Source organism: Sus scrofa, chromosome 17, assembly GCF_054392235.1.
Source record: "Sus scrofa isolate SSC_HxYL_T2T_F1_AM1 chromosome 17, Sscrofa_HxYL_maternal_Yorkshire_Landrace_v2.0, whole genome shotgun sequence".
Lineage (NCBI taxonomy): Eukaryota > Metazoa > Chordata > Mammalia > Artiodactyla > Suidae > Sus > Sus scrofa.
In genome coordinates, this window is record NC_139399.1 from 21,875,250 (window position 1) to 21,891,297 (window position 16,048).

At 43.5% G+C, this 16,048-nt stretch overlaps 1 protein-coding gene across 6 annotated transcripts in view; it reads left to right on the forward strand.

The window, feature by feature from the left end:
• SHLD1 (shieldin complex subunit 1) overlaps positions 1-14,620 on the forward strand; it is a 95,571-nt gene extending 80,951 nt beyond the window's left edge. For all 6 annotated transcript variants that reach the window (XM_085004465.1, XM_085004466.1, XM_085004467.1 and 3 more), the window contains exon 3: positions 13,725-14,620. In XM_085004465.1, the coding sequence (XP_084860591.1) occupies positions 13,725-14,173 (449 nt within the window). In that variant the 3' untranslated portion in view covers positions 14,174-14,620. The remainder of the gene's footprint in view (positions 1-13,724) is intronic.
• Positions 14,621-16,048: the final 1,428 nt, after the last annotated feature.

Genomic DNA, 16,048 nt, shown 5'->3' on the forward strand with positions numbered 1-16,048 from the left:
AAGGATTAGGTTTCTGCTTCCCCAGCAAAGAGGAGTGATCTTGCTAAATATGTCTCTAGCAACACTTCAAGCTTCGTTTTTAAAGTGCTGCTTTTTTCTTACAGTGAAGGTTAAGGTTAAAGTTTCAAGCATCATCTTAATTAGCTGCTCACATTTAACTTAACTCTGCTGCAGTAAACAGCCGTATTCAAAAATAGCAGTGTTGCCATAGCAACCTAAATCCCAGTCATTTGCTTTTCCTTTCTGCTCACAATTGTTCCTTACTATCTAGGCCAGGATATGAAACAAATCTCCTGAAACATCCCGTGTAAATGAGATTTTAAAACCATTTGGGGGGAAAACACTTGATTGCTTTAAATGTTACCATGAAGCACCTAATTCCCACTGGCGCCAGAAGGAGCTTGTCTCTCAGGTTCCTGTCTGATGCCCTCGCTGTCCCTTCTTAGGGCCCTGTGTCCCCAGAACATGGCCAGGGGTTGAGGGCTTGCAGTTCTTGTTCCAGCCCTAGCTAAAAGTCCTGGTTCAGAAAGAGAGAATTGAACTAGGTTCAGCTTCTCTAGCTGTGAAAGGGTCAGGTTCTGTTCCATTAACTTGGTTACTACTTTACAAAATGCAAAGCCGAGTTTTTTTGTTTGTTTGCTTTTTTAGGGCCGAACCTGCAGTGTGTGGAAGTTCTGAGGCTATGGGTTGAATTGGAGCTATAGCTGCTGGCCTGCGCCACAGCCACAGCAATGCCAGATCCAAGCCATGTCTGCGACCTATACTGCAGCTTGTGGAAAGGCTGGATCCCTTAACCCACTGAGCAAGGCCAGGGATTGAGCCCGCATCCTCAGGGATACTAGTCGGATTTGTTTCTGCTGAGCCACAGTAGGAACTCCCAAAACTGAGACGTTTTAAATCAAGCCTCAGGCAAAGCCTCAGTCTCATAGTAAGAAGAGAATTGTTAAGCATTTTTAGGATCTAAGCCTGTGGTTCCCAGTCATCTAGGGAGGCCCTGCCTGGCCCATTATCATCAACATGCAAAACTATCTATCACTGGTGTTCATTATGGCAAATGATAGCCATTTGAAGATGATTTTAATTAACAAAATTAATGAGCAGATTAGCCTTTTCTGTGTTCTATTTGCCAATCCCTTCATTAAGTGACTCTGGAGACTTGGTCCTTAGCTCAGATTCTTGGTTAGCCAGATGTGTTCCCTGCCCCTGGACCAGGCGCGGTTTATGACTTTTTTATTAAATAGAGCAGAAAAACAGCATCACTTTTTGGTAGTGATAAGTGACACCATGAGGGTTGTTTTGATTGAGAAGGTTTGCCCTTAAAAATAGGGGAGTTCCCTGGTGCCCTAGTGGTTAAGGATCCAGCATTGTCACTGCTGTGGCCCAGGTTTGATCCCTGGCCAGGGAACTTCTGCATGCTGCCTGCATGGCCAGACAAACAAACAAAAAAAGACCTTGAAGCTTCTCATGAAGTCTTTTTTTTAAACCCTTACATTAAAAAAAAAAAAAATCACTTCAGACTGGAATAATCTAATCATGAGATCAATTCTTTTTTTAACTCAACGAATTTTATTATATTAATAGTTGTACAACAATCATCACAACCCAACATTTCCATCCCAAACCCCCAGCCCATCCTCCCCAACCTGTCTTCTTTGGAAACCATAATTTTTTCAAAGTCTGTGAGTCAGTATCTGTTCTGCAAACAAATTCAGTATATCCTTTTTTTTAGATTCCACAAATAAGTGATAGCATATGACATTTGTGTCTTACTATCTAACTTCACTTAACATGATAATTTCTAGGTCCATCCATGTTGCTGCAAATGCCATTATTTCAGACCTTTTTTGTGGCTGAATAATATTCCATTGTGTATATATACCACATCTTCTTTATCCACTCCTCTGTCAGACATTTAGGTTGTTTCCATATCTTGGCTATTGTATATAGTGCTGCAATGAACATTGGAATACATGTGTATTTTCGAGTCATGGTTCTCTCCAGATAGATTTCCAGGAGTGGAATTGCTGGATCAAATAGTAATTCTAGTTTTAGTTGTTTTGAGGACCCTCCATACTGTTTTCCATGGTGGCTGAACTAATTTGCATTCCCACCAACAGTATAAGAGGGTTCCCTTTTCTCCATACCCTTTGCTATGCATTTTGTACACCATTAAGAAAATGGAAAAGTGATAAAAACCCAAAAGAAAAATGGTACAGAATATGAACAGGCAGTTCAAAGTGAGGAAACCCGAATGGCCAATAAGTCTCTGAAGAGAAGTTCAGCCAAACAAGTAATCAGGGAAATGTGACCCTATTAAAGTAGATACCACTTGAAACAGTATCAGGGTTTGGCAAAGCTGTGGAGAAGCAGGAAAACCTAGACACTGCTGGTGGGACTGTAAATGCTACAACCACTTTAGAGAGTGATTTGGCAGGATCTGGTGAAACCGGACACTCTCACTCTCGTTTCCTTCAACTCAGCAATTCCACTTCTAGATGTGTTTCCAGAAGGGCTATGAGCACAAGGGCTCACTGAGACCTTGTTTGCGATAGTGGAAAATTAGACATAACCTATGTGTCCTTCAGCAAGAGAATGGATGAAAAACAATGCAATAGGTCCCTATATTAGAATCCTTACTATAAAGCAGATTCATATGTATATGTGTGTGTGTATGAATATATCAACGAGAAGTAAAAAAAATCTTAAGGTTGAATGAAAAAAAGCCAAACTTTGTATATGGAAAATAAAACAGCCATCATACACAAAGATGCTGTCTTGCTTTTGGATACTTAAATATGTAAGGTATATGATGGGCTGGAAGAAATCCACTTCTATGTAGAAGTGGCCAGCTTTAATTGAATTGTTTAATTCTTTAATAAGAAAAAAGACTTGAAGCGAATATGGCAATATGTTAATTGTCAGTTTGGAGTGGTGTGAACTTGGGTATTACAGCACCCTGTAATTTTCAGAACATTTTAATTTTTTTTTCCCTTTGGTCTTTTTGCCTTTTCTAGGGCCACTCCCATGGCATATGGAGGTTCCCAGGCTAAGGGTTGAATCGGAGCTGTAGCCACCGGCCTACCCAGAGCCACAGCAACTCGGGATCTGAACCGCGTCTGCGACCTACACCACAGCTCACGGCAACGCCGGATCCTTAACCCACTGATGAAAGCCAGGGACCGAACCCGAAACCTCATGGTTCCTAGTCAGATTCATTAACCACTGCACCACAACGAGAACTCCAGAACATTTTAATTTTTTAAGAAAAGACACCCCAGGAGTTCCCATCGTGGCACAGTGGTTAATGAATCCAACTAGAAACTATGAGGTTGCAGGTTCGATCCCTGGCCTTGCTCAGGGGGTTAAGGATCCAGTGTTGCTGTAAGCTATGGTGTAGGTCACAGACACAGCTTGGATCCCATAGGCTGGCAGCTGTAGTTCCGATTCAATTCCTAGCCTGGGAACTTCCATATGCTGGGAGTGCAGCCTTAAAAAGCAAAAAAGAAAAAAGATCAAATGCCAAGGTAAAAGTAAGACAGCTTACAAATGAGACAGAGGAAATTGACTTTATTAATTGCCCTGGGCACCTAATTTTAGGGCTCTTCACCCATCACGCAGATATTTGTATTTTTCCAGCTCTCATTTTATTTCTCAACTGTTTCCTTTTAGAGGCTTCTGTCCTCTGCCCATTGCATCTGTTCATTAGGATGAAAGGTGACAGCATGGCTGAGTCACCCAGTTTTTTACTTTCAGATGTAAATAAGTACAGACCTAGACTATGGTTTCAAAAACACCTGACCATCCATCCTTTGAAGTATTAATTTGGGTTAAATATCTTGATGTCTATACCCTACAACCCTTCTGAGTATGTGGTTTTTGTCCTTTAAAGTAACCGTTGCAAATTCTAAAATGTGTAAACTGTCCACGTTGCACTCAGGCAAAATGAGGCTGAAGCTGACTGATCTTTTGTCATGGGTATGATAGGAAGTGGAGTTCCCACTGTGGCACAGTGGGATCAGCAGCATCTCTGGAGCACTGAGACACAGGTTCAATCCCTGCCCCCGCACTGTGGGTTAAGGATCCAGTGTTGCCCCAGCTGTAGAATAGTTTGTGACTATGGCTCAGATCTGATCCCTGGCTGATGAACTCCATAGGCCTTGGGGCGGCCAAAAAAGAAAAAAAAAAAGATAGGAAGTAAGTTGCTTCCGGTGCGGCTGTTATTCCTGGGGTGGGGGCTGCTCATGGGATAGAGTGAACTGAGGTCCTTCACTTGCAGGATGGTCATCCAGAATGTCTTGGACAGCACAGGGGTAGGAAAAATGCCAAGTATGAAATAGAAGGGAAAGGGAAAGAGGAGTGTCTTGGAGCACAGCAGAACAGATCCGCAGATGGTTTGGCAAAATAACAAAACAAAATTCCATAGACATGTTATTTATGCCACAGACCGGGGTTATTTCTGTCATCAGAACTCAGTCCCCCCACCCCGATATGTGTGTATCTCTCTTGACCCAGACATGTGTGTATCTCTATTGCCCCCTCCTCCAGCATCAGTTTATATGTGCAGTGTATCATGATGCATGTATTCACGTAATGGAGTGTGTAAGCCAGGGCCCTTTTGAGAGTGAGAAGGGGTGCTGTTAATAATTCATTGAGATAACTGGGTCTGTCCTGGGCAAACATCCCAGTCACCCTAGTGAATACTGGTCACCTTAGTAATAATACACATTTACATGTTCCTCTGAAAATAAAACTCACCAAGTAAAACAAAACCCCAGAAATTTTAAAAGTTTATCTAGATGTGCTAGGCCCTGGGGATGCAATAGGTAACAAGAGAGACAAAAAACCTTGAGTGGGGGAAGATAGGCCATAAACAAATCCTGTATTAGATACTATTAGGTTGTGTTTTTTTTTGGGGGGGGGGTGCTTTTTTTTTTTTTTTCCTTCTTTTTAGGGCCATACCCAGGCTAGGGGTTGAATTGGAACTGCAGCTACGGGCCTGCGCCACAGCCACAGCAACACAAGATCCGAGCCATATCTGCAACCTACACCACAGCTCACAACAATGCCAGATCCTTAACCCACTGAGTGAGGCCAAGTATCAAACCCACATCCTCATGGATACTAGTTGGGTTCATTACCACTGGACCACAATGGGAGCTTCTAGGTGCTATTAGTTTTCTATAGAAAGTGTAAGGCAGATAAGGGAAATAGGGACTGCCAGGGTCTAAGGAGTAAAGGAAATGCAGTTTTAAATAGTGTGCTCAAGGATGGCAGACTGAATTCTTGTTCACCAGTAATCTCCACCTCCCCCTACACGAGAATTTTTCTTCCTTATTCTTTTGAAATCAGGGTTTGGCCATACACCTTAACATTGGCAATGATATGTGAACAGAAATGACAGAGCTCTCCTGGTGACTGTCTGCTTCACCATGCTCTTTTCCCCCTGCTGTACTCACTAAGCAAGGTTGAGTGGCTGCCCCACTGGCCTGGGTTCAAGGTAAATGCAAGGATGATACAGATCTACTTGTCGTAGGACACAGCATGCATGTACTAAGAAATAACCCTTTGTGGAGTTCCCGTCATGGCTCAGGGGGAAGGAACTGACTAGCATCCATGAGGACACAGGTTCAATCCCTGGCCTTTTTCAGTGGGTTCAGGATCCCACATTGCTGTGGCTGTGGTGTAGGCCAGCAGCTACAGCTCCAGTTCAACCTCTAGCCTTGGAAACTCCATATGCCACCGGAGCAGCCCTAAAAAGACAAAAAAAAAAAAAAAAAAAAAAAAAAAAAAGGAAGGAAAGAAAGAAAGAATTCTTTGTTGTTTTATGCCCCCTTGAGATTTGGGCCTTTTTTGTTACATAACATAACCTAGCTGGTCCTGACTAATACAGAAGGCCTCCCTGAGAAGGTAAAACCTGAGCAGAGACCTAAACCAGTCATGTAATTATGTGGAAAAAGCATGTTCCACGTGGAAGAACAGCAGGTGCAAAGCTTCTGAAGAGGGAATGTTCTTGATGCAGTCAATGGTCAGGAAAGAAGCCAGATTTCTTTCTTTTTTTTTTTTTTTTTTTGTCTTTTTGCTATTTCTTTGGGCTGCTCCCACAGCATATGGAGGTTCCCAGGCTAGGGATCGAATCGGAGCTATAGCCACTGGCCTACGCCAGAGCCACAGCAACGCAGGATCCGAGCCGCGTCTGCAACCTACACCACAGCTCACGGCAACGCCGGATCGTTAACCCACTGAGCAAGGGCAGGGACCGAACCCGCAACCTCATGGTTCCTAGTTGGATTCGTTAACCACTGCGCCACGACGGGAACTCCAGAAGCCAGACTTCTTAAGGCAAGGATGCAGACGCGTCAGCTCCAGACTTCCCTGCAGCCCAAAGGGCTGGAGGTAGGACTTATTCTTGTTTGTCCAGTGATCCTGTTTACGCTTCTTTTCCTCCACAGAGTATGGAGTGGGGTGGCAGGATGGAGAGGAAGAGAAGAGGGTTTGAAGGAAAAGAAAGATCCAGAGTAGGAAGAGGCAGCCTAGCAGAGGGGTGCCCCAGATCCTTGGGCCACAAAGGATATGCTAAAATTGGCAGTGTCACCATTTCAAGACCTGGGTGGCCTCCGACTGCTGTCATGAGGAGATGAGTCAGTGCCTCCAAAGTGTGCTAGTAAGTGACCACTGCTGACCAGGACATGCCCCCCGCCTCCCATTCACCTTCCTCTCATGCCTGTGACTTTTTCTTAGAGCCACACAGAACACAGGGAGCCTCCGACAGACACACCAAGGCAGCAAGGCCACATTTAGGAGTGTACTGGGCAACGCCTTGAGAAAGGGGCAGCTTCCCCTCCAAGCAGTGTAGACTATGCACACCACATATTCCTTCTGTCCTTAAGTCCTGATAATTCTCCATATTTTTATCAAGTCTTAAATCTCTTTCTGCTCTGTACAGCCTTGAAACCACACATCCTCCCAATTAGCAGTTGCTGGTAAAAGAAACTCTGGACAAACAAGACAGAGTGGGCAGCTATGATGCTGAGGCATGAAGGAGACACAGTTCTAAATACCAAGTCCATTTAAAGGAAACTTGTTAAAGTTGAAGGCTAAAATGTTTTATCGAAATTTCTCAACCACAGAAGTAGCCATGAAAGATTTACTGGAAGAAACCCCCATTATACATCTGAGTTTCTGAAGGCTAATGGCATCTCGCAGAATGCAACTATTAATCTCAAATGCTCCAGGCCAATTGATTGTTTTGGATTACTGAACTCAAATTAGCGTGATTTAGGAATCTGTGATTCCTAAAGATATAAAAATAGTTTTTTTTGGTTTTGTTTTGTCTTTTTAGGGCTGCACCTGCAGCATATGGAGGTTCCCAGGCTAGGGGTTGAATCAGAGCTGCAGCTGCCGGCCTACACCACATCTCACAGCAACACAGGATCTGAGCTGCATCTTCGACGTACACCACAGCTCACGGCAATGCCGGATCCTTAATCCACTGAGTGGGGCCAGGGATCAAACCCGCACCTTCATGGTTACTAATCGAGTTTGTTACTGCTGAGCCTAAAAATAGTTTTAGGTTTATGTGAATCTCAAACATCCTATATGTTATCTCGTCTCTCTTTGGTCAAAAGAAAATTTAACAAACAGATGTCCTGATGGATAGGTACCCTGAAGCAAGGCATGCAGAAACATTGTGGTATCAAGCCCCTTACTTCTCACTTTCTTCTTACAAAGCCTAAAGAAATCTACTCATGATAGAAAGCATATTGAAATTAAAAGGAAAATTCCACCCAATTTAGATAATGCCAAAACCTTTAGGACTGTGGGGGGGGAAGCCACCTCCAGGTCTAGAGGGAAGGAATGCATGGTGCAAATCAGTGCCAGCAAGAAGGGCATTCGCTGCACAGGGATCAATTGCAAAGGTGCCTCAGGGAGCTTGAGACAAACTGATCTATCACAGTGCAGTGGGATTCTGCATTTCCTTCCCCACTCCTTCTGGAATCCTTTGAGCAAGTGTTGTTCTCTGAGGATAAAGGGCATTATTGGCATTTGAGGGAAGGGTGATTCTTTGATACCTGGGACTGCCCTGTGCATTGTAGGATGTTTATATCCTTGACCCCACTCACTAAATGCAAGGACCGCTTACCTATTACTGACACAAAAATATCTTCAGTTTGTCCCTAAAGTAGACATATTGTCCTCAGTTGAGAGACCTACAAACCTGAGCCCTATCAACAGGTTTGATTACAGCTGTGAGGATGCACCACTGAGCAGGAACTAAGTTATCAAAGATCCATCATTCTGTCCACCTATAGGTACATGAGGAAGAGAAGTGATCGGCTCAGTATACTGGTGAAGACAGGGTGATATATCCACATGGCCACAATAGCCACAGAATTAGACAGATGGCTTTCTACTGTGGAGTTGTGTTATTTACTACATCAGTTCTTGTGAACACTGTCTCCGGTTTCTTTCATTCTTTGATTTTCTTTTAAAATTTCCTTTACTATATATACATGTATGTGTAACTGGGTCACCATGCTGTACAGTAAAGGAAATTTTAAAAGAAAATCAAAGCATGAAACAAACTGGAGACAGTGTTCACAAGAACTGATGTAGTAAATAACACAACTCTACCTGTCATTGCTCTTCTCGGAAGGGGAAGGAGGGTTTCTTTGAAGATGAGTTGTCATCTGCTTAACATTTGCATGAAAACTAGAGACAGGCTAGTTTAGGTTCTGTGATGGACACTGAGTTTCAAAAATTAAGTGAAATAGGGAGTTCCCGTCGTGGCTCCATAGAAACGAATCCAACTAGTATCCATGAGAATACAGGTTCAATCCCTAGCCTTGCTTAGTGGGTTGGGGATCCGGCATTACCATGGTTTGTGGTGTAGATCACAGATGCACCTTGGATCTGGCGTTCCTATGGCTGTGGTTTAGGCCAGCAACTACAGCTCTGATTTGACCCCTAGCCTAGGAACTTCTATATGCTGGGGATGTGGCCCTAAAAAGAAAAAAAGAAAAAAGAAAAAAAAATAGGTGTAATGTAAAAATGAAACACAGATGAAAAATTGTAAATCTGCATATCAAAGTTATTGACTGGTCAGTAAGTGCATGCTCTGCTACTTGGATCGTTCTCTATAAAATGGTCACCCTTACAACTACAGATGTGATAAATTCATTTGAGTAATAAAAAATTAAAATAAAATAAAATTCCAAATATGCTAAAAAAAAAAAAAGGTCACCCTAGGGAGTTCCTGCTGCATCTGGTGGTATTGTCTCTGTGGCAACCCGGGTTCAATCCCCAGCTCAGCACAGTGCATTGAGTCCATTGTTGCCACAGCTGTTGCGGAGGTTACAGCTGTGGCTTGGATCCAGTCCCTGTCCCAGGAAATTCCACCTGCCCCAGATGTGACCAAAAAAAAAAAAAAATGCTGCCCCAGATGTGCAGTTTCAGGAACTCTCCACCTTTCCCAGTGTCACCACTGGGCTCTCCTTCTCTCTCCCACACTTCCCATTGACCTTTCCCAGCCCCTGGCTTCCTGCCTTACACCCCAGGACCAGATCATCTGTGGAGAAGATGATCCTGTCCTGTGGGCCTCTCCCCTCCCTCCTCCCCCTGCCCCTCTCATAGCACTACCGTTTGTTAGGCAACTACATTTGCAAGAACTGGACTTAGGCTGTTTTTTGAATATTCAAGTAGGCCACCTAAAGAAATTTTAACAATTATCCCTTCAGGGATTTGTTTTGATTTTTTTTTTTTCTCAAAACAATCTCAAACTCATAGAAAACTTGCAAGTACGACAAAAGTGACTTTTTTTCATGAATTATTTGAGTAAGCTGCCAACCTGATGCCCACCATCCCTGATTTTCCTACAAACAAGGACATTCTCCTACATAACCTCAATGAAACCATTGAAATCAGGAAATTAGCATTAATGCATTTTTACCGTCTAATCCTTAGACTCCATTCAAAAGGCCCAAGAATGCTCTGCAGAGCAGAAGGAGCCATAGGAACTCATGTGCTGCATTTAGGTATCCTGTCTGTAGTCTCCTTCAGTCTGAAACAGTTAGCAGTCTTGGTTTTCATGAACTTGGCACTTCTGAAGAGTCGGGGCCAGTCGTTTTGTCGAACGGCTCTAGATTTGGTTTGGTCCGTCATTTTCTCCTACTTGGTTCGGGTGATGCATCTTTAGCAGGACTATCTGAGAAGTGATGCTGGGTCTTCCTGTTGCACCTGCTTAGGTGGCATGTGACTTTGATTTGTCTCACTTAGATCACTTGTGTAAGGTGACATTTGCCACGCTTCTCCACTGTATATAAAGTTATTCTTTTTCCCATTAAACTAATAAGTTCAATGGGGAGGTACTCTGAGACTGTAAATATCCTGTTCCTCATTGAACTTTTAATTATTCTAGGAACTTCCATATGCCATGGGTACAGCCCTAAAAAGACAAAGACAAAAACAAAAAAACTTTCAATGGAGTTCCCGTTGTGGCTCAGCAGTAACAAACCTAACTAATATCCATGAGGACTCGAGTTCCATCCCTGGCCTTGCTCAGTGGGTTAAAGGATCCAACATTGCCATGAACTGTGCTGTAGGTCACAGATGCAGCTCAGATCCCGCTGTTGCCATGGCTGTGGTGTAGACCAGCAGCTACAGCTCCAATTCAACCCCTAGCCTGGGAACTTCCATACGCCACACTTGTGGCCCTAAAAGGACACACACACACACACACACACACAAAAAAAAACTTTCAATTATTTATTGGTTGTGTAGTTTTCTGTTTTAATAAATGGATTAATAGTCCGTTAACTCTCATTATTTATACTGATGCTCACGTTGTTCCAGATTTGGCCAGGGGATCCACTTTGAGCTGGCCTCTGCTCCTCCTTGACTTTGGAGGAAAAGAAAAAGACGACCATGGTCTTCAATATCCTCTCCGTATCTTGTAGCAACATTTTTTTTTTTTTTCTTTTTAGGGCCGTGCCCCGGGGAACATGGAAGTTCCCAGGTTAGGGGTTGAATCAGAGCTACAGCTACCAGCCTACGCCACAACCACCGCAGCTCGGGATCTGAGCCGCATCTGTGACCTATACCACAGCTCAAGGCAACGTCGGGTCTGTGACCCAGTAAGCGAGGCCAGGGATCGAACCGACATCCTCATGGATACCAGTCGGATTCATTTCCGCTGAGTCACGACAGGAACTCCTGGGCACCCTAATTCTTAAGGAATCAGAATCTCTTAGGTCTTTTGAAATAAAGAACGTTTCTATTGATATGCTCTAGGAAAGACTTTATACAAAAAAAATTAATTTGCAAGTTGCAGAATTCCTTATACAGCTACCAGTTTAATTCTTTAAAATTTCATACTTTCAATCAAAATGTATTTTCCTTTTTTCATTCTGCTGTAAGTTTTAGTAAATTACCAGCTTTAATTCTACACACTCTCAACTTTGCTAACTCAATTAGTAGTTACAATAAAAATATTTGTACTTGCTAATGACAAAGGAAATGGAATGATGCAGTGGGTGGAGTTTTAGAAAAGGAGGCAGGATGATGTGGGGGTTTGGGCTCTAGGTAGATAATGTTACCTCTCTGAGCTTCAGTTTTCTCATTTACAAAACATGAGTTTTACTAAACAGTCTCTCTCCTATAACTTGCTATGGTGAGACAAGCAACAGAGACCCCTTAGCCTGGGAACCTCCATATGCCGTGGGTATGGCCCTAGAAAGGCAACAACAACAAAAAATTAGGGTGCCAAAAGAGGTACAGAAGGTTTGATCGGGAACTAGACTTGTCTTCATTTCTGGTTTCTTGTTGTCTATTATTAAATCACTGAGTTTATTTGTTACTCCTCTTTTAAAAAGCACAAAGGGGCTGCACCCACAGCATATGGAGGTTCCCAGGCTAGGGCATCTAATCAGAGCTGTAGCCGCCGGCCTACGCCAGAGCCATAGCAACGCCAGATCCAAGCTGTGTCTGCGACCTACACCATAGCTCACGACAATGCTGGATCCTTAACCCACTGAGCGAAGCCAGGGATCAAACCCGAAACCACATGGTTCCTAGTCGGATTCGATAACCACTGAGCCATGATGGGAGCTCCCTCGACAGGAACTCCCTCTAGGTAGATTTTGTTTATGAAGTAGTTATATAAGATTTAGCAATTATATTTACCATAAAGCAGTTATTTTGTTTTTTAATTTTCTTTTTGAAGTAAGTTAATGATTTGATCTTAATCATGATGAAATGAAATATAAGAAAAAATAAGAAGCACAAAGGTAGTCATTTCAGTTTAGAGGAAGGGGTCTCTGGGATTACCATAGGGAGCAGAAAATGTCTGAACCATGTAAATGCCCAGAACCACCTACATTACGGGTCTTTGCAGTGTTTGTGCCATGGATCCCTTTGGCCTCTGGTGGAGCCTCTCAACCCTTTCTCAGAATAATGCTTTTAAATGCATGAAGTAAAATACATAGGTTTACTAAGGGACAACATTGAAATGTAGTTATGAAATATTTAAAGATCAAGCGTCTGATATTGTAATGAATGTTTTTGCTAATGCTTACACAACACGATCGTGTCACAACTAATAACTCGGGTAGTTTCAGAGTGGAGTGTCTTAGACTGTTCAGGCTGCTGTAATGCAGTACTGTAAACTGGAGACTCATGCAGAAACGTATTTCCTCACAGTTTGGAGGCTGGAAGTCCGAGATCAGGTTGGGGTGAGAACTGTCTTTTTGGCTTGCAGAAGGCCACCTGTTCATTGTGTCTCACATGCTCCTGGGCCCTTTCCTTGGTTTCTGCATATGTGAGGTGGGCACAAGTCTCTTCCTCTTCTTATAAGGCCATCAGTCCTTTCTGATTAGGGCCACACCCTTATGACCTCATTTCACCTTTTTTTTTTTTTTTTTTTTTTTTTGCTTTTTAGGGCCACAGCCACGGCATATGGAAGATCCCAGGCTAGGAGTCAAATCAGAGCTACAGCTGCTGGCCTACACCACAGCCACAGCAACACCAGAAACAAGCCATGTCTGCAACCTACACCACAGCTCACAGCAACGCCGGATCTTTAACCCACTGAGCGAGGCCAGGAATCAAACCTGCATCCTCATGGATACTAGTCGGTTTTGTTATCACTGAGCCACGATGGGACCTCTCCTCATTAAATCTTAATAACCTCCTAAAAATCCCATCTCCATTTAGAGTCACATTTAGGGTCTAGGGTTTCAACATAGGAATTTTGGAGGGAGACAGTTTGGGCCATAGCACAGTGATAAGCATAAATGGTATTTTAAAACATCTTCAACAAAATTTAATATGGAATGAAAACAGCTGTGAACTATTGATAACAGAGCCACAGGTTTTGCTGCTCATGTTTGTTGCCTACATTCATCATGGAGTGAAATGCTTAATTTCAGGCAGAGGTTAATGAAAATAAGAGATAATTTTTTTTCAGCCTAGTTCACAGCTGCCCTGAATTTCCATATGACTCCCACGTGAAGTGCCCCTGATACATACAAGTAGGATGTTCTTATTTTGAGCAAACAAGTGACAAGCCCAGGATAGAGGGAACAGATTCCGAAATCAGCTGATTCTGCCCATTGCCAGTTACTCAGGAACACTAAGTGGGTTAAACTGAAAAGAAACGGCTTCTGCTCTTGCTTTGCTTTCTGATAGTTTGAAATATGTGTTTGAGTGTTGGAATGTGTTCTGTCCTGCAGACACCAGTAACCTAAATACTGAACAGAGTGATTCCTGGACCTCTGAGAACTTCTGGCTTAACCATCCTGTGAAGGGCTGGCCAGAGACCCAGACAGAGGATGATGGACTTCGGGAATCTCTGGATAGATTCTATGAAGTGTTTGGCCATTCTCAGCCAGCCTCTGGAAATCCACTCTCCACATCTGTCTGCCAGTGCCTGTCTCAGAAAATCAGCGAACTGAAGAGCCAGGGGAACCAAGAGTACACCCTCCGTAGTTTTCAACTGGCCCGGGTCATCTTCAACCGGGATGGCTGCTCCGTCCTACAGAGGCATTCCAGGGACGCTCACTTCTGCCCACCAGGAGAAGGAGAAGAAAGTGCATCTCTGGAGGATGGAAAACTGACCCCAGGACTTTCCAAAGATATCATTCACTTTCTCTTGCAGCAGAACGTGATGAAAGACCTATAACTGGTGCCTGGTGGTGAGAGCAGGCACTTGGAGGGGAGCCCAGAGGCGGATACTGTTGGTGCTCCACCCAGTTCTCAGGCCAAGTAAATGCTTTGCAAGAGAAGGCTGGCATCTGCGATCTGGTCCAGGAGCAAGTTCAGCCCAAATGGAGAACCAGCAGTGTCTGGGATTCTGTTGCCTCCATGGCCACCCTACCTCCCACCCACCCTATGACCTAAGGCCAGTGACCGACTAGTTTGGGAGTCCAAAAGCCTGGCTGCCTTGCCTCCAGGACAGGCAAGCTCTGAGGCATAATTCAAGTTCAAAATCTCCCCTCCTGATGAGACCAGGGCTGGGGCTTCACATGAAACCTCACTCTTGCCTGGCTCCTTCCCTTTCCTTGTCTTCCTTCTCCTACTTGCGTCTTCTGGGAGCCTTTCCTTAATAAATCTATTGATGCAGAGTCTACTTCTGGAAGCACCTGACTTAAAAGAACAGGCTTCCTGTTTGATGCATTTTTTTGAGGAATATAAAGCCCTAGACTGAAGCAAGTATAAGAATTTTATCAAGTTGTAAAACTGTGACCATGTGATTGAGAATGTATGTCCCGGAGTTCCTGTCATGGCGCAGTGATTAACGAATCTGACTAGGAACCATGAGGTTTGTGGGTTCGGTCCCTGGCCTTGCTCAGTGGGTTAAGGATCTGGCGTTGCCGTGAGCTGTGGTGTAGGTTGCAGACATGGCTCGGATCCTGTGTTGCTGTGGCTCTGGCGTAGGCTGACAGCTACAGCTCCGATTAGAACCCTAGCCTGGGAACCTCCATATGCCGTGGGAGCAGCCCAAGAAAAGTCAAAAAAACAAAAACAAAAAAAAAAAAAAGAGAGAGAGAGAGAGAGAATGTATGTCCCAAAATAATGCGAAGGTTTAAATATGGCTCCACCTCCTACATTGTTGGTGGGAATGTAAATTGGTAGAGCCATTATGGAGAACAGTGTGGAGGTTGCTTTAAAAATGAAAAATAGAGTTGCCATATGACCTAGCCTCCCACTCTTGGCATATATTCAGAGAAAACTATAATTCAAAAAGATATATGCACTCCGGTGTTCACTGCAGCACTATTTATAACAGCTAAGACATGGAAGCAACCTGAATGTCCATCAATAAATGAGTGTATAAAGAAGATGTGGCACATATACACAATGGAATATTACTCAGCCATAAAAAGGATGAAATAATGCCATTTGCAGCAACATGGATGGACCTAAAGATTATCATACTGGAGTTCCCGTCGTGGCGCAGTGGTTAACGAATCTGACTAGGAACCATGAGGTTGCGAGTTCGGTCCCTGCCCTTGCTCAGTGGGTTAACGGGTCCGGCGTTGCCATGAGCTGTGGTGTAGGTTGAAGATGTGGCTCAGATCCCGTGTTGCTGTGGCTCTGGCGTGGGCCGGTGGCTACAGCTCCGATTGGACCCCTAGCCTGGGAACCTCCATATGCCGTGGGAGCGGCCCCAAAGAAATGGCAAAAAGACAAAAAAAAAAAACCTCCTAGTGCTCCTGTATGTTTACCTTCAGAAATATTAAAATTAATTTAAAAAAAAAGATTATCATACTAAGTGAAGTAAGCCAGACAAAGACAAATATATGATATTCCTTATATGTGGGATCTAAAAAAAATGATACAAATGAATTTATATTCAAAACAGACCCATAAGCATAGAAAACAAACTTACGGTTACCAAAGGGAAAGGAGGGAGGAATAAATTAGGAGTTTAGGATTAACATATATAAACCACTAAATGTAAAATAGATAACCAACAAGGACCTAATGCATAGCACAGGGAACTATACTCAGTATTTGAGTACAAAGGAAAAGAATCTGAAAAAAATACATATGT